General features: G+C 43.9%; 1 protein-coding gene across 3 annotated transcripts in view; it reads right to left on the minus strand.

The window, feature by feature from the left end:
* Positions 1 to 409: 409 nt before the first annotated feature.
* Positions 410 to 22,231, minus strand: part of brip1 (BRCA1 interacting helicase 1) — a 43,078-nt gene continuing 21,256 nt past the window's right edge. For all 3 annotated transcript variants that reach the window (XM_080889789.1, XM_080889790.1, XM_080889788.1), the window contains exons 15-20: positions 14,279 to 14,441; positions 13,548 to 13,669; positions 3,607 to 3,719; positions 3,445 to 3,527; positions 3,022 to 3,339; positions 410 to 1,400 (exon numbers count right to left, since the gene is read on the minus strand). In XM_080889789.1, the coding sequence (XP_080745915.1) occupies positions 670 to 1,400; positions 3,022 to 3,339; positions 3,445 to 3,527; positions 3,607 to 3,719; positions 13,548 to 13,669; positions 14,279 to 14,441 (1,530 nt within the window). In that variant the 3' untranslated portion in view covers positions 410 to 669. The remainder of the gene's footprint in view (positions 1,401 to 3,021; positions 3,340 to 3,444; positions 3,528 to 3,606; positions 3,720 to 13,547; positions 13,670 to 14,278; positions 14,442 to 22,231) is intronic.

Here is a 22,231-nt window from a genome sequence, read left to right on the forward strand (position 1 = left end):
GCGCCTTGCTGGATCCACGCCATGAAGGCTTATCAGTTCTGACACCAGCAGGGGTCCAACATGGCGCTGCAAAGGCGAAACCTTGTGGCTGTTAGTTTTGCTGATCTGGCCCAGTTGAGATCAAACTGGTTTCTACGTCGCTCGTGAGCTGACATGACTCTAACTCGCCTGCCTGGACTGATGGCTGCTCAGCCATGTTGAAGAGGACAACTATTGACATTAATATTAGTTTAAGTTCAAATTAGTGACAAACTGACAGCTGTTTATGTTTTTATTTCAAATAACCAGCTTTACTCAGCTATGATAAACACACAACCTACCTGCTGCCAGCGGCGTAAGACTCATATCTGTTTGAAACAGACACAAAAACATCAAACTAAAAGAAATTGTCACAAAATCACCACAGGAATAGAGATGAACAATTTTATTGTGAACTAACAAAGTTTATGCAAATATTTGTACTTACTGCACAACAAATAATTACATGGTTGTAAATGAGACTGAAAAAAGGCCCGTCTTTGGTTCACTCAGACATCTAAAACATTCCCCTTCCTCACCCATAATCTACAAACACATCATTAAACAGGACTAAATGATGAACTGAATGTAGGGCTTTCTATTGCACCTCAGCTGATTTTAACATGAATCTGGTTTCCATATTTTGAATGTTTATTGTAGTGTAGGACCTTCTGCCTCGTCTTGCTGAGCAGTAGTTAGACCTGTTTGAGTGGAGGAAACGTTCTGTCTGGACCTGGACAGCCTGCTGCTTCTCTGTCTACCCTCTCCCTCCTCATACTGCTTCTGTCCTCTGACTTCTTCCTTCCCCTGCGACAGTCCTGCGCTCTGCTCACTGACTGAAACAGCACTCTGTCCATCCAGAGCCGAGGCGAGCCCTCGCACGTGGGTCTGCTCAGAGCTGAGGAGCTCTTCGGTCACCGAGGCTGTGCTCGTTGCTCCTTGGACCGACTCTGGAAGTGACTCTGCCTTCGTCTCCTCCTGTGCACCGCCTTCATCTCCTTCACCCTCAAAAAGTTCTGGAGTAAAAAACACAGTCTGGTCCTTTTCGTCTTCGTCTGAACTGCCTGCTGCAGGTGGTTCGTTTTCACAGCTGGGCGGGGCCGTTACTGGAGCGGGCTCTGGAGCCAGACTGGTTTGGTCTCCTCTGGCTTCATCTGAACCATTAGTCTTCAGTGATGCAGAGGCGATCTGCTGGTTTTCTTTGTCGTCACAACAATTGGACGTTTCCTGGCCAGGACTACTCGGTGCACTTCTTTTAAAAATGGGCTTCCTGAAGGTGTGGTTGGTGGGGCTGGAGGTGAAAATGGAGAACAGAGGCAGCGCTGCTCTTTTTTGAAGTGGGAGAGGCTCTTCTGAGGGACGGTGCTGCTTCTTCAACTGGTCTGCATCATGGAAAGAAAATGACATAATTTAACATTCACAAGGACACTTTTTCTCCTTAAAGCAGCTCGAAACTGACAGAACACATGTTTATACTGACAAGGTTTTGAGACTGTCAGCAGTGTGTGCTAGGAGGTCAGTTTATAAAGAAAGATATAGCAAACGTGAGCATACGCTCAATAGAGCCCGAACAAAGGTTAAGAGGATTTAATTAAAAGCAACAGTCCAACATCTGCTCATCAGCTCGCTCCAGCGCCACTCAGGCATGCAAAAGACCTTACAGTAATGAGGCAAGCCACTCAACTGATCCCATGGCCCCCCGCCCCCAACGTCCACTCCCAACTATGACGGGTGGGGGGGGCTACTGCTCCTCTACCACTCTATCCACCACACTGAACTCAAACAGACTAACAGCTCAACCTCGTCATGACCCCAAAGACAATGGGCGTCGCCAAGGCGATGTGCAAACACGTCACCTCGGCGTATTTCCTCCGCGTGATGTCATGCTCCGGCACACCCTTGACAAAAACGATACGCACCTTTTGATCCCCGTCTTTCAAAAGCGTCTGTGCATAAAAGGTCACGATTCATGAAAAATTAAGTTGGACTTGCCTCACACCGTGCAAATCTAACATTACCTCCTTCCACACATCTGCTGAAGGAAAAAGACGTCTGAAAGCGGTAGAAATGTCTCTATTTTCTGACCTTTATTTACACAATTTGAAACACAAGTGAGGACATTCAGCCAACCGGAATTCAAATCAGGGAGTCTGTGTGATACGCAACAACCTGACTACCAGGTCACCCAAGATTGTTGGACACAGATGTGAAAGACTGAACTGTGAAACGAACCCACTCTGTCTCAGTGGAGCTCTATAGCCACGGTTCGGTACGCGTCTGCTGCCTGTACGGTAACGAAGCCCCTTCTCCGTGTTTTTTTCTACATATGCATGAGAGTCCACGGACATCACGGCTACTTCACTGATCTTTTTAAAGGCGTCGTAAGTGCCGGTAAAAGAGACGCATTAAAGCAACATGAATTTGATTGGCACGTGTTCTTACTGCTGTACAGCCTATTGGTCAAATTTAGTATGCTTTTACACAATGCAGCACACCACAGTCAGGTCTGATAACGTAAAGCGTTGCCACTGATTTAGCAGAACGCTTTTAAAAATCCACATAATAACTTTTGTGATTCTTTGAAGGTTTTTGACATTTTTAATGAAAAATAAGTCCTGAGCTGGAATACATCTTCATGTCACTGGTGGCAAAGTATCTGGGCACAGACAAAAATAAACAAATCAAGAAAAATCAGGACTGTATCAAACATTTTCCCAAGTGCAGAAGAAGAAAGAAGAGGATGATATGCACAAGAAAAGGGTGGAAACACTATGGGTGCCTCCATTGCTACTTGGCCCTCAGTTACTTCATCGTTACTGCTCATGTAAACCTCTCGGTACCATTCAAGGCAGCATTATTGGACAGGCCTTAACAGAGAGGACAGAGCCCAGCTTTGATGATCCGAGATCTATACCTGCTGTATTTTTTAGGTCCTTCAATAAGACTTTAAAGAGATATTGATCTTCCCGAAAATTCGTCTCTCAACAGATCCATCAATCTCACCTGCTTTTTCTTTCTGTTCAGCTTTCAACTGTGTATGGGAACAAACGAGGTCGGCTGAGGGGCTTGAGTGCTGCTGGGGTTCAGGTAGTCTGACACATGAGATAGGTATCTGAGGTTCTGAAGCCTCAGGCAGACTATGTCCCTCTGCAGCGGCTGCTAGGTGGCTGCTGGGAGACGAGACAGTAGAGCTGATGGCCTGCCTGTCAGCAGGAGCCCCATCCATCTTCTTCTGCACCTGAGAGAATGCAACCAAAGACTGCATTGCGTCGCTGAAGGTGCTGTGATGCTGGACAAGCTGGCGGACCCATTTAGACAGACCTGAGATTACAGACACACAACAGAGACAAGTGCTAGCAAACATCTTGCAGTGGATAACCAGTGCCATCTAGTGGTAAAAGTGGGCGGCTGAATAGTGCAGAGTACCTGTGATGTACTTATTAGGATTATTCCTGTACCGATCATCCACCAGAATTAGAGCTCCCCAGTCATTCCTGTGGCGAATGCACCTGTAAAATCAAGTGTGGAGTTTTCATTTAGAAGTGCAAAAGGCTCAGTTTTAAATCTGAAGCAGCTGCAGAGGTTTACCTCCCCAGGGCCTGGTTCAGGGCTCTGTAGGCCTGAATCTCATACCAGCGACTGCCTGGGAGAAGACCTCTGGACTTAGAGTGCAGGTCATTGTACTTCATCTTCAGTTCCACCTGAAACACAAACAGAACAACTTTTAAATGTCTGTAAGTCACTTGTGTTGATGGAGAATATTTACAAACAACAGGAATAAAAAAATACAAAAACATTTCATCGAGGCTAAAATGAAAAACAAGAAGCGGTGAAAGCAAAACATCAGGGCAACACGACAGTCACATGCCTTTAGGCAGTGAGTGTCGGGTTCAATTCCCGGCCAGCCCAGGGCTCAACGGCAGAGTTCACCAAAAGAGTCGGGGAGGTAAGTCAGTAAAGCACAGCTCGAGTTAATGAATCAAAATGACTCCATACGGGTCCGTCGAGGGCTTGTTAATGAAGCTCAGTGGTGCTGCAGCTAACTTCTGTGGGGTTTATAAGGAAAGGGTGTGCTCGTATTAATCGCAGTTGTGTTGTTTTGTTAATTTTTGTTTGTTTGTTTTCTTTTCCTTTACTTATGTTCTAACATGAGAAGCTTTTTTCTATTCAATGTAACCAGTTTTTGTTTCCCTTTTTTCTTTTCTTTTCATAAACTGTATTCATAATAACTCAATAAAAATATTTGGAGTAAAAACTCAGAGGGCTCCTCAAACTAAACTGAAAACGAGTGAAGACGGCTCATCTTTCAGTCGCCGGTGGTGCGGCAGGTGTCTCTGTTGAGTGTCCCGGGACGCTCAACAGAGAAAGACTGAGATGCAACCAGCAAAGTATGGAGTTGGAGGTCTACGACCCATGATGGCAGCAATTTGCATCAAATTTTGGTTATTGTTGCTCTTTGTTTTGATTTTTTTTGCCCCATATTCATTTTACTGATTCAGTTTTTAAAACACCCAAAAATATAAAGAATGGTAACAAATAAAAACAACAAGCTACAAACGGCTGGTTTCTTCAGACCCAGAGTACAAAGTCAGGGAGTTTACGATGTGTGTGGAGGAGCTGTAAACTGAAAATGTCTAGATTTTTGTTTTTACTGGATGTCTGAAATGATCATTTCTTTACAAAACTAACTAAATATCTGGGTTATAAATCACAGCTTGGTCACGAAAGGGTTTCTGATTTGACTACAGCCAAACATAATACCCTGCCATACATATAACTGTATGGCAACACCTTTGGTAACAAGGATTCATGCACAGTTAATAATTAAGAACAAATTGAATTAAAACAGACTATGAAGGAGAACATCAACTGGGTAAACCTTCCCCCGAAATATGAGTAAGCTTGAAGCCTGAAGTGGTGAGGTATTGCCCGTCTGCACAGACAGATGTATTCTGAAAGGGTAACAGAGGGGCTAACGAGAGGCCATGACAGAGTAGAGCGGAGGTAGGAGGGGGCAGACAAGGTGGTCGAGGCGACATGAAGCATCCCTGCGCAGAAATGCCAGGAAAGCATCCATCCATTTGCATCTGTCGCTGCTGATTTTAGCGCTAACCTTTCAGAATTGACAAGTGAAAAGTTCAGCTGGCGTCTGACGGGATGCCGTGCAGGGCAGGCTGCTGAACGGGGCTCTAACTGCTTTTGACAGGTACCGTGTGTTTGCCCAGAGCCACCAAACACGGGGCCATGACAGGTACGGGCTGTTCCCTCACGCCAATCACACAATGCCACTGTGGCCTTCCCGGGCTTGTGTGCGTAAACAAACAAGCAGAGTCACAGGAAATCCTAAATGTCACCCTAAACTTGGTTTGTGACTAATCACACCTCACCCAACAAGCATGCAAACATGCGTGCAACACCTGCTGCTACCTTGGAACACACTAAAACCAATAAAAAGGTTTTTATAGGTTGAAGACTGCAAGCCGACGCTTATCAAGAGATTTAAAACAATAACAGAGGTTTTCAGTAGGAGGGACGTCCGTGTGGCCGTATCGCAGGAAGTCTCGAAAACGCTGCCGGGTTCACGGTGAGAGGTTTGCCAACATGTGAGACACCAAAGCAGTTAAAGAATCTACTTCTAGAGCCCGAGAAAGGCCGGTAGCCTCGAGCCGGTGGTGTCATCTAAATCCAATCACAGTCCGTTTCAGTGTTCCAGCCATCACATCCCTGGTCTGTCCCATGTCATCGTCCAATCTGACATGACAGGTTGCATATGTGAAAAAGCCAATCCTGGCTGCTAGCAAATCTAACAAATGTGCAAGAAACCACAAGCTAGAAGGGATTAGTTAAAATGTCAAGAGATCGCTCGCTTGCCTTCGCCTTGTCCTCTACAGCAACCTGTTCATCCCTAAAAACATATATTTGACCACTAGGCATGATTCGCATCCGTTTGAGCTACATTTTACGCAGGGCGTGTGCATGCACGTCAGTGTCAGCGTGCACGCCCCTGGCAGTCCGGGACATCTTGTGCCTGTCACTGAGATTGCTGAGCGCCTCATCTGCCACATGTGGCCGAGCTGACAGCTGAGCGGCTCGTCTCCGACAGCCTCCGTGTGTGTGTGTGTGCTCACACTCAGGACATCAGACTAGGACATCAGGCTATCGCACTCCAATCTGCTCATGGATCAGCTCACACTAGAGCTTCATACAGACCTACTTATTCTTTAATTGTTCCTCTCAAAGGAAATATCCATGACTAGTATATGGGCTCAAATTGTGGTCATAAATATTTTGTACTTGTAACTCAAATGCGTAGTTGTGAGCTGGATTTTGTAACCTTGTAACCAAAAATATCAGAAAATGTTGTTTGTGCATCCACAGATGAGACTTTGTTACAAACTGTTTTTGTTAAGGTCTGCTCACAGATACATTTATGCTGTGTGAGTTTCAACTTACAAGTACGAATTTTTCTTGCTTTCAGCTGATTGGTCAATCACAAATTTAACAATCCAATCAGAGAACAGATGGGTTTGGCTGTCGGTGGGGTGCTTTACTGAGCTTCAGGTCCTCCAGCTTCAAACTGTATTTCCAGGTAACGCAGTTTGAAGCTGGAGGACCTCTATAGGAATATCCCATAGGGGTCATACAAGCTAGGTCCCTTAACCTTCGGTAGCTGTTGAAAGGATAAAGTTGAAATACCATTATTACTTTAACACACAGTCAGGGCTGACCCGGGACCACTGCTGCGAGTCACACTGTGCAGCATAAAGGCCCTTTCGCAACAGACGCACTCACTGCTGACTAAGAGCTAAGGATCCAAAACTTGTTGCGCTGGCCGCTGTGCTCTGTCGTGTACTAGATGCACCTGATCCTTGTCGTTCCAAAGCATGTATCTCTCTGTCTTTATGTCCTCTACAAGAGTTTGTGTTGTATTATCTTCAAACGTTCAATAAAAACGTATGGCTCATTCATAACGAAGAAAGCTTTGTAACTATCACAACTAGTGAAGAGTGTGTCATTTCCACAACAATGCTTCCCCCCCCCCGAGGTCCACAGAGCCGCTGAAAAGGCTCCGGAGGTCCCTGTGTGAGCACGTAAACCTGCAACAACAATTCACCAAACTCGGACACGCACAGAATGTTTTCCTTGTGCTGATGAAGGAAAACGCCGGCATGTGAAAGGGCATTTCCCCTTCCAGGACCTGAAGCTCAGTATAGCATCACTGACAGCCAAACCCATCTGTTCTCTGATTGGATTGTTACATTTGTGACTGACATGACATTGGCCAATCAGCTGAAAGGAAGAAAAATTGGGTCAAAATTTGTACTTGTAAGTTGAAAGTCACACAGCCACGGTGTGCGAGTGCAGAGTTTTACACGTCGTTCTTTGCTTCGTGTCTGTAAGCAGACCTTAACAAAAACATTCTCACGAACAAATTCTCATCTAAAGATGCACAAACATAACATTTTCAGATATTTTGGTTTACAAGGTTACAAACTACTCACAAACTCACAACTACACATTTGATTTACAAGTACAAAATATTTTAGTGCTGTCAGCGTTAATCTCGTTAAAATGGCATTAAAGCCATAACCGCATCAACGAGGCAAATCTCCGTTAGCAAGGATCGCCCCGTGCGTGGGGCTGGACCGCGGTGCGAGTTAACCGCGCTAAAATATTTATGACCAGTTTGAGCCCATACTAGTAAAGTCAGGCTGCGGGACTGAGCGTAAGGTTGAAGCTTGCTGATCTGACGCTTAAGTTCAAGTTGGCAGTGAATGGTAAACCACATCAAAAAGAACGTAGAAGCTGAACTTCTGCTTCAAAGTCGTCTTTGTTTCACAAGTTTTCTTGGTAAAAATCAGCTCGACTCTAGTGTAGGCATTAACTAAAGGTCTCGAGTCCTCTTTAAATTTCATTTTGGTCTTTGTCTTAAGTCAGTCTTGATTTAGCCACGATTACCACCTTTGATTACCAGATCTCAAAGCTGCTTGGATTAAAGGACACGCACGGCACCTACAAGGAGTAGCAGACGCGTGAGGGTGGAATTGGCGAGCTGCAATGTAATTGAAGAAACATGTTTTTGAGGTGCGGATATGTATTTAGTAAAAAAAATTGGGTGAAAGGAAGCTACTCTAGCTAATGACATCACGATGACATATTGAAAAAAAAAGAAAGTGACAGTATGTTGGACCTGGAGACAGCTCCTCAGTGATATTACCCTAAAAAACATATTTAGAAGAATATCCTATGATTGTGGGGTGCGGACAGGTGGGTGTGGGTTCGCTGAGCTGCACAAAATGCAAAGCAGACAGCAGACCCCGAGCTGCTGCAGGGTTGGAGGTTTCGGGGGGGCTGACTATCTATCCACCCCCAGGACTGCATGCTGTGTGTCAAAGCTGGACCAGCTGTGCGTAGGTGCAGCTATCACACTTCAGCCGCGCTCCCAGGACTTTTCCAGGCTCTTTTTAAATGTGCTAACAGAGTTAACAGTAACAGAAGGGCAACTGCATACATTACGATAACACCTTCAGCTAACAACAACATGCTAAAACACAAAGCTGTCTCAACCTTAAACACATGCGTCTGTAACGTGCAACCATGCAAATCTTTTAAAGTGTAAACTTTAGCGTTTATGTTGAAATGGTTCATCCTTCTGTAGATGATAAATCATCTTCAACCTGTGTGGATTATTTAGGACCAATATTTAAATAGCTCTTGTGAAAAAAACAAAACATAGTCACCACCAGGACAGCTTTTAATGAATCCCTGGTTAGACTCATTTGATCACATGGTCACGGTTGCTTGTTTTTAGCATTAGACGTCTGAGAGCTGCTTTAACAACACGGACAGTGGGTTGGTGTTGTTTCTCTGAGAGAATAAACAGAGTTTTAGACACTACTGAATAATATCACGAGAATGCACTAACAAAAGAAGAACGAGGATTAAACAAAGGATACTCATGTGTTATGTAGAAGTACTTCAGCTACTGATGACAAAGCCACATGTACAGTGGCTTGAGCGTGCCTGGAGCATCCATCAGCACCTATTCTTGAGGAGTTCCATGAACTCTCCAACATTCTGCTAAAATCCCCGTTATCCATTCGTTTTAAAAGCTTACAGGCAAATGCTCTCGTGTCTCTAATAAAGGGCAACCACAAAGGTTGGCTGTGTTCTTCATTAAACTGAGAGAGATGCCTTATCAGTTGTAAGTGTCTTTTTATTGCTTGTTAAACCTACTTATTGTTTGATTTACTCACGCAGGACGTGACTGTTCACTGTAAAAACATGCCATTGGAAAAACTCAACATAAATGTAATACCACCTTTGGCAAGGCTTTCTCTGCAGAGGACTTTTCAAGTTCAACCTTTGATCTTTGTCACAATAACACAACAGGCCAGTAAAATGCTACGTGCTCCAGCGTCTACAGGTTATGCCCGTCTGGGAATGCAGGCCGCGCAGGCATCGAGAGCGCTGGAGTAGTTTAAATGGAGAGAACAGGGCTTACACCTCTTATCCTAGCAATGGGGTGCTGTCGTATAACAGCAGAATGAATGCGTTAATGTGTCTGGGTCCATTTGTGCTCTCAGGAGAATGCACAGGTTAGCACTAGTGCATGGAAGTGACTATGTAAGGATATGTCACATATGTGTGTGTGAGCCTGTATGCATTAAAGGAATGTCACTGTGAGACATGCGGAGTAAACGTGATAGCGTGCTAATACATGAAAGGTGTGCACAAACCCAGACACACTAAGACTGCTGGGAGAAAGCAGCATTACTCCTGGGAATTAAAGGCAGGAAAATCAGTGAGTAAAGAAAACGTTTTAATATGAGAAAGAAGAGGTCACATGATCAGCTCGTGAGGCACTTATTCGATCGTCATCTACACGTCAGAATTATCAGTGCATCTGTGTATTGGGTCGCTATGACCGGGGACAGAAGAGGCTGGCTTCAGGACACACACTCTGTGTAATGAGCAGAACTGCACCATGACAAAGATCACACTTCTTTGTAGCTGTTTCAGAAACAACATTAGTACAACTACAGGTAAGTTCTGTAACAGCTTTGGCTGCGTGCTGGTCTGGAGTACAGAGCCGTGTGTTCTCACAATGCTACAATCTTCCCAGGAGTGGATGTACCAGCAAATTCATCATAAGGTCCACCTGATGTTCAGAGCAACATCTCAGACTCTACGGGCCTCAATTGGCATGTAAAATTTAAACGTTTACCAGAGTGCACTAAGAACTGTCAGGAGACAGCACGTAGCAGCTCAGCTTAGGTTTGCAAACCTCGTGACTTCTGGAACAACGGCCTTTTGACAGATGCAAAGCACCACGTTTGACAAAAACCAAACTGTCAGCACGGTGGCAATGGGATAATGATTTGGGCTCGTTTAGCAGCCACTGGACCTAATAGAGAAAGCTTGGGCAAAATAGGGTCATACAAACTGGACAGTGATATCGAGCACATCAGCAAATCTACAACCGAATGGCTGAAAAATAAAGAATCAAGGTGCTTCATACATTCTGCACAGAACCCCATGAAAACTTTATTTTGTCATATCTACAAATATTGACTGATCTGTTAATGGCTACATTATTAAAACTTTTGTTTGTTTGAACTTTTCTGTCCCTTAAAGCAGCTGTTATGTGTCTGACAGAGGTCTGTGTGCTAGTTTAGCATGTTATGGGAGCTAGCTACATAGGCTCAGAGTCATTAGTGTCAATGTCCTCTTCCTCTCAACAGTGTAATGGGGTTAGCTCAGAGACCTTTAGAGCTCCCAGTAGAGCTGGGCGATATATCGAGTTTTTAAAAAATATCGATATATTTTTATACGAGATATAAGATGTGACAATATCCTTTATATCGATATAGTCTATGTTACGTTATAATTATACTTGTGGAGCCGCAGGTTTGCCTCTCTTTCGTCCACTTTCGTCTTTACGCAACGTTACTCGGCCTCGCCTCTCCTTCACTGAACACAACTCCTCGTCCCCCATCGCTTCACCTGCAGGAAGCGACAAGATGGACACGGCAAATCTCCGTTAACGAGTTACTGCGCATCGCCCCGTGCGTGGGGCTGGACGGCGTCAACGTGTTAGCTAGCTAACCACGCTAACGAGCTAACCACGCTAACGCCATGCAGCCCAGAGGTGCTGCACGGACTAAAATCCTTTCATTTTCTCAAAAGTTGACAGCGCGCCTTATGTATGAATTCTGGTTGTGCTTGATGGCCGCGAACCGATTTTATGTGGAACACGGCGCTCAGCAATCTGTCAAAAAATGTTTTAGTACGACTTTGGTAAGCTACGGAGCTGCACCGCTTGATGGATTGTCGGAGCATTACGGCTGAGCCTCGCGGAGTGATACGTACTGTGCTTCAACGTAATATTACCTTACTGTGTATAAGGACCATAAATGGCACCTGTAAGAGACGTGGTTGCGAAGCGGATTTCAAACTCGAGGCTGTCAGTCACGCAGTACAAGTTGGGAACAGAGCAGCTGTGAAATCTGTCTTTGTTATAGTGCTCAGCGTCTATTAGTTTACATTTTGACTGCACAATTGTGAGCTTTTTGTTATGCACAAAAAAACATTGTTTTCTTTTATTTATGGAGCATTATTATTTAATAAATGCTCATAATTTATTTTTGAGTAAATTTTATGTACATCTGCTCTATGTTAATAAAAGTGCCTGTGTGACATCTGGGACACAGCTTTGACTAAGAACTCTCTTTTTGTTCTTACTTTATGGCTTTAAAAAAAAATATCGAGATATATATCTTATATCGCCATCCAGCTAAAAAATATCGAGATATGAATTTTGGGTCATATCGCCCAGCCCTAGCTCCCAGGGCTTCTCTGGGGGCTGCCTCTGTGGCTGAAAGAGAAGATAAGAAGAGGACGGAAACACGACTAGAGTGCAGTACAAAAAAGATGGAAAGACAATGTGAAAGTCAGGTTTCAAAGTGATGATGAAAACAAGCAGACCGTTATGGATTCCAACACATTCAGTCCACAGTAAACAGAACGTTTGACAGCCAGTCTTTTCAAATATAAATGACATTTTTATGACTTCTGTCAGACTGCATCCAAATGCATTGTGTCACATTGCTGTATAAAGCTGAGACTAATAAAAATGAACTAGCTCCTTCTGCTACAATGGAAGCTAGCAATGCTGGTATAAACATAAGTGATATAGATGGGTCTAACGTGACTACAGTTCTGACACTGGGGAAAACTACGCTAACAACTGTGTTCTTGTTGTGTAACTAAGGAGGCAAAAATGAAGGACAGTCACGGTGAGAAGCAGGAGTGTCAGCAGGCCACCTGGTCACGCAGCAGCGATCTGTCTGTGGAGCTCTGCGCATGTTGCAAATAAACAAAGGCTGTTGATGCACAGTGTGTCATTAGAAATGCAGCATCTTCATGCTTGGTCAGCTCCACGTCCCCCTTAACTAGCTTTAGCTTCCTCAATCCTCCCCCCGGTGTTATGTTCCTGTTTCCTGTCTGAAACATCGCTTTCAACATACTGTGAGTCGGCTTTTATTGTATTTATTCCATAAATTTGTCAGCCGAATGAATAAATAACACCATATAATTCAGTACAACCAAAAACCAAACCACAGCAAAACTGTACAAAAGAGCCAAACCTCCTCTCACACTAACACTGGCACAAAACTGTGAACTGGGAGCTTGGACAGCTCTTGGACCCACTTCTTCAACGCTAAAACCAAGAACACCCCCCAAAAATCAAACAAATAAAGAAAAATCAGCAAAATTGAAGACATGCCCTGAGAGCTGACAGAGGTGAAACTGACAGCTGAGGTGAAAAGCAAAGGTGAAAGGACCGAGGAAGCCTCAATCAGCCACACATCTTTCTACCCTGACAGAAAAGGTTAGTGAAAGCTTCATTGTGCTCTGACAGCAGGATCAGAAGGAGTCAAGGGGAGGAAAGTGGGAGGCAGGAGGGGAGGAAGGGACTCAAACTTAAAGGTCAACTTTATCTGCTAAGGACAGGCCAGACACGGCAACATCGCTTTGGGATTCTTTTTCATGGATCACCTAAAAGGGATGCTCTTATTTGGTGTGTGTTTGTGTGAGCGTGCACGTTCATGTCTGTGAGTTATCGTGTTCAAAGTGTTCAATACCAGAGGCAAAGAGAAAAAACTGAAGAGCAAAGAAGGAGATGCTTACAAACTAAACAGGCCCAACCTACACTGTGCTGCCAAAGCCACCCTTTCTTTACAAACAACTGCTTTACAGGTTTTGCACAGGCACTGTTAAAGGTGGATGACGCTGTGTCAGTGATAAACAGGTGGAGAGCTGCAGATGTTACATATACTGTTACATGTCTAACACTTTTTAAAAAAATGATTTCTATCACATCACACTTCATGTTTTGCCTAATTATGTAAAAATGATTCACATTTTGGATTTTATAACATTAAAATCTTACAACATTTTTATAGCCTGAGTTCCTGCAGCCCTGAAGCACACGCCCCACAGCTTGTTGTTGGGATTCTACTTGCCTGGAGGTCTTTAATGTTGGGGAAGGGAATTCCAACGGCGACTACTGCCCTGGCGTTGTCGTCCGTAAAATCAAGCCCTTCGCTCACTTTACCCCTACACACAGCAATCAGCAGTGCACCATCTGTATCAAACAAACACACGCCATGAGCCGTGAACATGACGTGGGAGAAGGCGTGTATGTGGTGCGCAACTATGTTCGAGTGGTACGACTCATTGAAATGGATGCTGGGCAGATCTAGCATCCATTTGAAGGATTCATTATCCAAGTTTTTGGATAGTAAAACAATTTCTGTCATTTACTTTTTTAGCCTCTAAACACAGATGTAACAAAGAAAGCAGAGAAATCCCCAACAATCATATGACCCCCTATGCCTCCCATTCGACTTTTAAATACTCTAGGAACAACAAGTAGGCCTGCAGTGTGAGAGCGAAGTGCTCTAATGGGATGATATGGTACTACAAGGTCATTAAGATAACCTTAATGAGCTTATAGATCCTCGTATAAGAATAATATTAAATCACAGCCATTGAGAAGCCCCTTTCCAAAGAGTGTGTCATTGGTCATTGACCAGTTTCTTATTAAGATTGCTTCTAACAGAGGCACACAAACTTTGTGACAATAACAATAACCTGCTGAATTCTGGATTATTCAGCTGTGGATTATGCACATTGAATCACTAGTAAACAGCAGCTGTTCCAGAGTCAGCATAACAATGTGTATCAGTCTCACCTTTTTCTTCACAGTATTTGATGGCACTGTAGTACGTGTGAAGCAGCTCATCAAAGTCTCCCTTGCCTCCACCACCACGGGGCTCTGTGATCACCGTTTTCTGTTGCTCTAGCTTGTCCCAGAGACCAGTTTTGGTCCATCGGTCTCTCAGTTTATCCAGCATCTGATTAGAAAACAGGAAATACGTCACCACAGAGGATTTTAGCAAACAGAATGTCCATCCATCCATCTTCTTCTGAACCACCTCACTGACTCCTTTCGATGTGGAGGAGCAGTGGCTCTGCTCTGAGCCCCTCCCGAATGGCTGAACCTCTCACCCTATCTCTAGGGGAGAGGCCAGCCACCCTTCGGAGGAAACTCATTTCCACCGCTTGTATTTGCGATCACTACCCACAGCTCGTGACCATAGGTGAGGGTAGGGACGTAGATCGGTAAATTGAGAGCTTCGCTTTTACACTCAGCTCTCTCTTCATCACAACAGACCGGTACAGGGTCTGCATTACTGCAGCCGCTGCACCAATCCGTCTGTCGCTCCCTTCTCCCATCACTCGTGAACAAGACCCCGAGATACTTAAACTCCTCCACTTGGGGCAGGGTCTCATCTCTGACCCGGAGTGGGCACTCCAGCCTTTTCCAGCTGAGGACCATGGCTTCAGATTTGAAGGTGCTGATTCTCATTCCCACTGCTTTACACTCGGCTGCGAACCGTTCCAAGGCGAGCTGGAGGCCATCACCCGATGAAGCCAACAGAACCACATCATCTGCGAAAAGCAGAGATGTGATCCTGAGACCACCAAAGTGAAAGCCTTCCACCTCTTGGCTACGCCTAGAAATTCTGTCCATAAAAATTATGAACAGAATCGGTGACAAAGGGCAGCCCTGGCGGAGCCCATCACCCACCAGGAACAAGTCCGACTTATTGCCGGCTATGCAAACCAAGCTCTTGCAACGGGGAATCACACTCCTCAGCCTCCCTGGGAAAGTCTATGCCAGGGTGCTGGAGAGGAGAGTTCGTCCGTTAGTCGAACCTCGGATACAGGAGGAACAATGCGGTTTTCGTCCTGGTCGCAGAACACAGCTCTATCCTCTCGAGGATACTTGAGGGTGCATGGGAGTTTGCCCAACCAGTCTACATGTGTTTTGTGGACTTGGAGAAGGCATTCGACCGTGTCGCTCGGGGGGGTCCTGTGGGGGGTGCTCTGGGAGTATGGGGTGCCTGGCCCATTGCTACGGGCCATTCAGTCCTTATACAACCGTATTTCACAGGCAGGTGTGGGCAATTCCTTCGTTATGTCATTATCAATTAAGCAGACAAAAGGCCTGGAGTTGATCTGAGGTGTGGTGCTTGCATTTGGAAAATGTTACTGTGGACAGAAAACATGTGGTCAAAGGAGCGCTCCATGCAGGTGAAACAAGCCATCCTTATGCTGCGAAAATAGAAAACAAACATCCGAGAAAGTGGCACAATATTAGAAGTGGCAAAATCTTCAGTTTGGTACATCCTGAGAAAGAAAGAAAGTACTGGTGAACTCAGCAATGCAAAAACACCTGGAAGTCCACGGAACATAATAGCAGTGTATGATCGCAGAATCATTTCCATCTCTTCACAGCAGCCAGTTACAACACTGTCCAGGAGGTCAGCGTATCGATATTCAAGTCTACCATAAAGAGAAGACTGCGTGAAAGTAAATACTCAGGGTTCAGGCTGTTAGCCACTCATAATCCTCAAGAATAGAAAGGCTAGATTGGACTTGGCTAAAAAAAAAGCAGCACAGTTCTGGAAAATCATTGTTGGACAGAGTAAACTAAGATCAACCTCTAACAGAATGATGGCAAGAAAAAAGTAAATGTACTGATTCTTTTATAGCGCTTTTCTACTCTCCTGGAGTACTCAAAGCGCTCTCTACAACACGCCACATTCACCCCATACACACCCATTCACACAAGCACTATTATCTATACTGTGAGTGCTTTCTAACTATTATTCAAACGCATTCATACTCCGATGGATGCATCGGAGAGCAAGTTGGGGTAAGTATCTTGCCCAAGGATATTTGCCATGCAAACTGGGGGAGCCAGGGATCGAACCACCAACCTTCCGATCAGCAGCTGACCTGCTGGAAGAGGAATATCCTTGAATGGTCAAGCCAGTCCCTGATATTAGCCCAACTGAACCTGCATTATACTTGTTGAAGACTAAACTTTGGACAGACCGGCCTACAAAGCAACAGCAACTGAAAGCCGCTGCATCCAAAAGGAGGAAACCAGTATCTGGTGACGTCCACCAGTTCAAGACTTCAGGCTGTCACTGGCAGCAGACGGTCTTCAGCCAAGTATTAGAAATGGACATTTCCTTTTCAGTTTTAATTTGTCCAACTGCTTTAGTTCCTCTTTCTGTTCAACCCACTGAATTAAAGCTGAAAGTTGTTTCATTTAAATTTCATTGTGTGATGCACAGAACCAAAATTAGTCCAAATATTTATGGGCCTAACTGTATATCTGCAAATAAGTAACCCACCATCTTCAGACAGTGTCAATCTGTACCCTGTGCAAGGTACCACACTGTGAAATATTAATACACCTTCGAAGTCTAAAACAACCTTGCAACAAGAAAAGCAATTATGTTTGCTCCTGTGTCCTCACACTGCTTGGATTTCTTCTCTCGACTTTAACTTGGCAGAGAGCTGATGTATTCAAACCTCCTCTGCAATAAAAATCACTGTTGCTGTACTATTGTTAGCGCAAAAAGTCAGCAGCTCTCCGGGGAGGCACATTGATCTAAAAGCCCTCATCCAAGCCCCACTCGTGTTGGTCCTGTGCAGATTACATCCTTGAATAAGCATGGCTTCACAACCAGAAAGAGGCTTCACTGGCGTGGAAATGTGTTAGAAGGGTCAAATAAAAGTTCTTCTCATAGTCAGCAGAAAACTTCTTAATGGGTTAATAGTGTCAAACTGTCGATCGTAAGCTAGCTGCAGGTGAGACCTTCGGCTGGGAGGAATGCAGAGGATATTTGCACACTTGTAAACCTATTGCGTTCACCTGTGTTGCAACCAAAACACCACAAACCAGCAGACCTCAAACAGCACAGAAGTTTACTTTTTGGGTTTTGTGCAGTACTGAGGAAAACAACAGAAGCAAATGGGACAGCAGGGGAGCGCTGATATATTTTTGCAATCCAGTGTGACGGCCCCACACCGATCAAACGAAGCGTGGGAAAGATTTCATCAGGTTGGTGCCTACTAAAGCAAGCGAGGTCAGAATGTTTGCATCAATAAAACATGACTCACTCACTAAATATGCAGCATTACATCAACAAGGACCCCCCTTACGTGCATCTTCAACTCAGCAAACTGTTTGCCCTGCAATTGCTTTGCAGTGCAGTCTTAAGCGAGAGATGAATAATTCAGGTTATGTACTTTAGGCTGATCTACCACTAAACAAAACAGCCATTATCTGCCAGGCTGCGCTTGGAAAGGAGGTGATTCCACATGGAGATGAGTATGGAGACAAAATGTTCCTACTGATAAAACTGATGTGACGGAGTCTGACGGTGTTTTATACTCACTACACAAAAGGTCGGGGTTTGTATTTTTAGCAATGAATAACACAAAGGGCCTTTCAAAATAAAGGTTTGTGGTGAACACTTTAGTCGCGGATCAGTTTGGGCAATCTAACGTCTGTAATCTGATTGGTCTCTGTATTGATCACCTAAAGATGATGACGATCGTCACAGTTCATCAGAAGATCATGGGGTTTTTAAAGGGATAATAGTCTCCTAATGCACAGACAGGAGACCAGTCTCGACTACAAACTGATCGCCTGGGCAAAAAGGCTAAAGTCCTGCAGAGAAATTAAACACAGAGGCCTTGGTAACCGCACTAGAATCACCATCTGGCAGTTAGATAAGCCCTTTTCCCACCTGATTGGCCGAGACATGGAAGTACAACATTGGTCCAATAGAGCAGCGGTCCCCAACCCCCGGGCCTCGGACCGGTACCGGTCCGTGAGTCGTTTGGTACCGGGCCGCGAGAGTTGAGGCTCAGGTGTGAAATGTATAGTTTTCAGGGTTTTTATCGGTTTTCAGCGTTATTTTGTTATCGTTTTTATCGTTTACTCGGTTTCCCTGGGTCTTTTCACGTGCGTTATGAATAAATTTTCTTTTTTTCGGTACCGGTACTGGTTTTATTTTGTTGTGTTTATCCGCGACACCTTAAAGGCCGGTCCATGAAAATACTGTCGGGCATAAACCGGTCCGTGGCGCAAAAAAGGTTGGAGACCGCTGCAATAGAGGACTGCGGTGGCGTTTTTAAACCTGTCGACTGCAGCCCCAAAAGGATTTGCGTCCTCCTGTCATGTCATTTTCGCGATTTCTTTTTAAATTTTGGTAAAGATTGTACAGCATACATCATTAATGCGTTAAAAATAATGAAACGAAACAAGAATTGGGTGCTTGATATTTAATATAATTCTGCCTGAATACTTCACTCTTCTTGGCAGAATTAATACAGTTCATATAGACTGGTTGTTTTCCCGGCACAGACCCGGCATGGTCCATAGCGTCTGACCACAGCAGCAGACCTGACCCTGGCTTTCAAACCTTGTGTTACTCGTGTGTGGTTCCTCACATTTACAGAGTTGTTTGTATATAGTGTGTAAATTAGTTGACTTGTAAATAGACACTGAAACAGAAGGGCTGAGCTGATTTATTATTTTCTTGTACTGTTTCCTCCTGTTTAGGGAGTTAGGTGTAGCACGTGTCTTTTGTTTGGTTTTTGTTTCACACCTCCTTTCCTGACTTAGCTTGTTTTTGTTTGTTATTTTGTCCTTTGTTCACCCCAGGCTTCAGTTTTCAGTGTAGACACAAATAAACCACCGTTCACTTCAAAGGTTGGCTTCTGGGTATGGTTCACTTCCTTTCTACCCCTTATGTTATGTTCCTGTACCCCTAGACTGGGGCGTAACATATGGGATCATTTTCCTGTTGGATCACAAAATTGTGTCCAAGTTTCAACCATCTAGTGGTTGATCTGAGGTAAAGTTAAAGAATTTGGAGCTAGTCCTCCTTCATTGTTCTACTTTATGAAATGTGTTGGGGTGTCGAACTCCAGGCCTCGAGGGCCGGTGTCCTGCAGGTTTTAGATATCACCGTGGGTCAACACACCTGAATGAAATGATTAGTTCATTACCAGGCTTCTGGAGAACTTCATGACATGTTGAGGAGGTCATTTAGCCATTTAAATCAGCTGTGTTGGATCAAGGACACGTCTAAAACCTGCAGGACACCGGCCCTCGAGGCCTGGAGTTCGACACCTGTATGTTAGTCAGTCTATGACTGCTGTCAAACAAATCCTTTTATACTAGCAAACAAAAAATACCGGTTGCAGTTAATTATGTCCACTGGGAAGAAGTTAAAACGGCTTCGGCAAGTTACTGTAGAACCTGCAGCATTATTTTTTAAAAGATTTAAGTGATTTTATGTATTTTTCACTCTGTGTGGATTAAACGAAATCTAAAATCAATTCAAACTTCTGCAACATCTGTCCTGTACAAACAGTCAGATTTACCAAAGTTGGAATCGCCAAATTACCACGACATTCACACAAGGACTGCGGATTTTTCTTATTTTTTAAACACAATCACATTTTATCAGCTTATATCCTTATACATGCTGTCTTTGTACTATTCCACTCTCTTCATTTACATTTACATTTCTCAAATTCTTTAGAATTGTGGAATAATTTGGAATTTAAACCACCCAGTGGGGGTGCCATAGGAATACTTGTCTGCATTTCTTTAACATATCTGTAAATGGGTTAGTATGGAATAAAAGGTGTGATGCTATCAAGATGCATGGCTGCATGTGTGAAAGTGACCATTGTACAGTCAAACAAATCTTCAACACCTTCAACAAACACTTTCAACCAGGAGTGTGAGACACTCAACACAGAAACTGCAGCCACCAAAATGACAGACATGAGCAGCATCATGAATAATTCAGGGGCATCATCTGAAGACCTGCTGTTTAGATGTCGGACCTTGGTTATAAAATGTTAATCTAACGAATAAAACAGAAAATTCTCCCATCCAGAATTTTATCATCAACTTAATTTAAGAAAAATAAAACAAGTGAGGCTTACCAATTCAACACCATGGAGACTATACTCGGTAAAACTGCTCATTTTTATATTTGTATAGGTATATATTGGTTAAAAAAACCTCTAATTATAATTATGTTTCACTGCACATCCAGGAGAAAAGCATTTATTGAACTTGCTTCTAAAAAGCAGCAAAGCTGTCATTTAAAAGTGAATTTATCTGTGAACCACCATGTTTAGACTTCAGCAGGGATCTCACAGCAGCAACGTTATGATGCCCGTACAACATGAATGGGAATGAGCAGTATTTAGCACATAGGAGAGCACAACAGTGTTAATAATGCATTGCCCTTTCTAGGCATGGTAGGTGCAACGCTCAGCCTCTGCCGTTGACGCAGTAAAGTGGGCCAGATCCTTCTGCCAACTGGGACGGGGTGGTGAAACAACGCGGCGGAAGCAGTGAACTGTAGTCTTTCTCGCACTTTTACACTTCCCCTCTCTTTCTCCCCTTACTATCGCTCCATCTTTCACCTCCTCTGCATCTAGCCTCACTCTATCTCCTTTCCCAGATCCCCTGTGTCAGTGAGCTACGTGGCGACACATCAGAGCTCCTCTAGTGCCTGCTGAATTATGGAAAGGGATAGGAGGCAACGGCATTAATGAAACATGCTGCTAGGAGCCACATTTCGCAGTGGTGAGGGGAGACGTGTTGTTGCGGCTTAAATTATTCACCCTCAAAATATCACAGCAACCATCACGCCAAGACTGGTGGCGAGAAGCCACCTGCCACCTCTGAGATGCCGCTCTTCCCTCGTCGTCTGCCCGGCCACATCGGCGGTGACAACAGAACGCTGCAAAAACGCTGCATGCTGCCCAAAGAGGAGGACGTCGTCTGCTACGACATCATCTAATTTTCATAAGAATAAATGTCAACTTAAGTGTTTTGAAGCATTATTCAGTTATCTTTCATTTCATTATAAAATGAGTTATGGTCGTAATCTCCACTTCGATGCGGTGGATCCGCTCAAAACTCGAACCTTTACTTCATCAAATGCCTTCCAAGGTGATTATAAAATAAAGTCCAGATAATAAGAAGTATCCACCTGCACCAATCACAGCCTGCCAGGCCTTTACTATCATCTCGTTCTCTTTATTGAATAAATCTGAAGATTTTTCTCCTCACAACTCCTGAGGTGTCTACCACAGTTTGGCCTAGTTTCATAGACCCATAAGAACTCTATAGGATTAAAACCAATGAATGCATTGGCAGATTATCATCTGAAAGTTCCAATCAAACAGCATCTTCAGGTCGTGTCATTGGACTACAAAAATGTACAAAAAGCATTTTCTCCATCCAACAGCTTTACATTTGTTCCGAACTCTCGAAGATCTCATTTAAAACCAAAGTGAACAAGAGTTCAGTGAAACATTGTTACAATGTTTGTGTCTCTGAGCCCAGCTTTTCTACTTTGTTCATATTTAAAGATGCGTTTAAATATGAACAAAGACATAAATGTTTAAAAACATATTTTAATTTCAAAATGTTGCTTTCTTTTTAAAAGGCATCACCACACAGATCACATGTTGTATTCAGACAGAAAGGAATAGCTACATTTTTACTGCACTGCTGGAATCACAATATAAGAGACGCTGTTAGAGTTTTCCTAATCATAAAAAGCTGTTGGGGGTTTTACACACACATACTCACAGTGCATAAAGAAAGACGAGGCTGTGCAACATTTTTGCCATCTGGTAAGCAAAAATGTACTTCATGCTTGAGTAAATTAAACGTCTTAACCAAACCAAGCAAAACCAAAGATCTTATATGAAGGAAGGTCAAGGAAGGAATTTCGGG

This window comes from Rhamphochromis sp. 'chilingali' (genome assembly GCF_963969265.1).
Source record: "Rhamphochromis sp. 'chilingali' genome assembly, chromosome: 8".
In the NCBI taxonomy this organism is placed as follows: Eukaryota; Metazoa; Chordata; class Actinopteri; order Cichliformes; family Cichlidae; genus Rhamphochromis; species Rhamphochromis sp. 'chilingali'.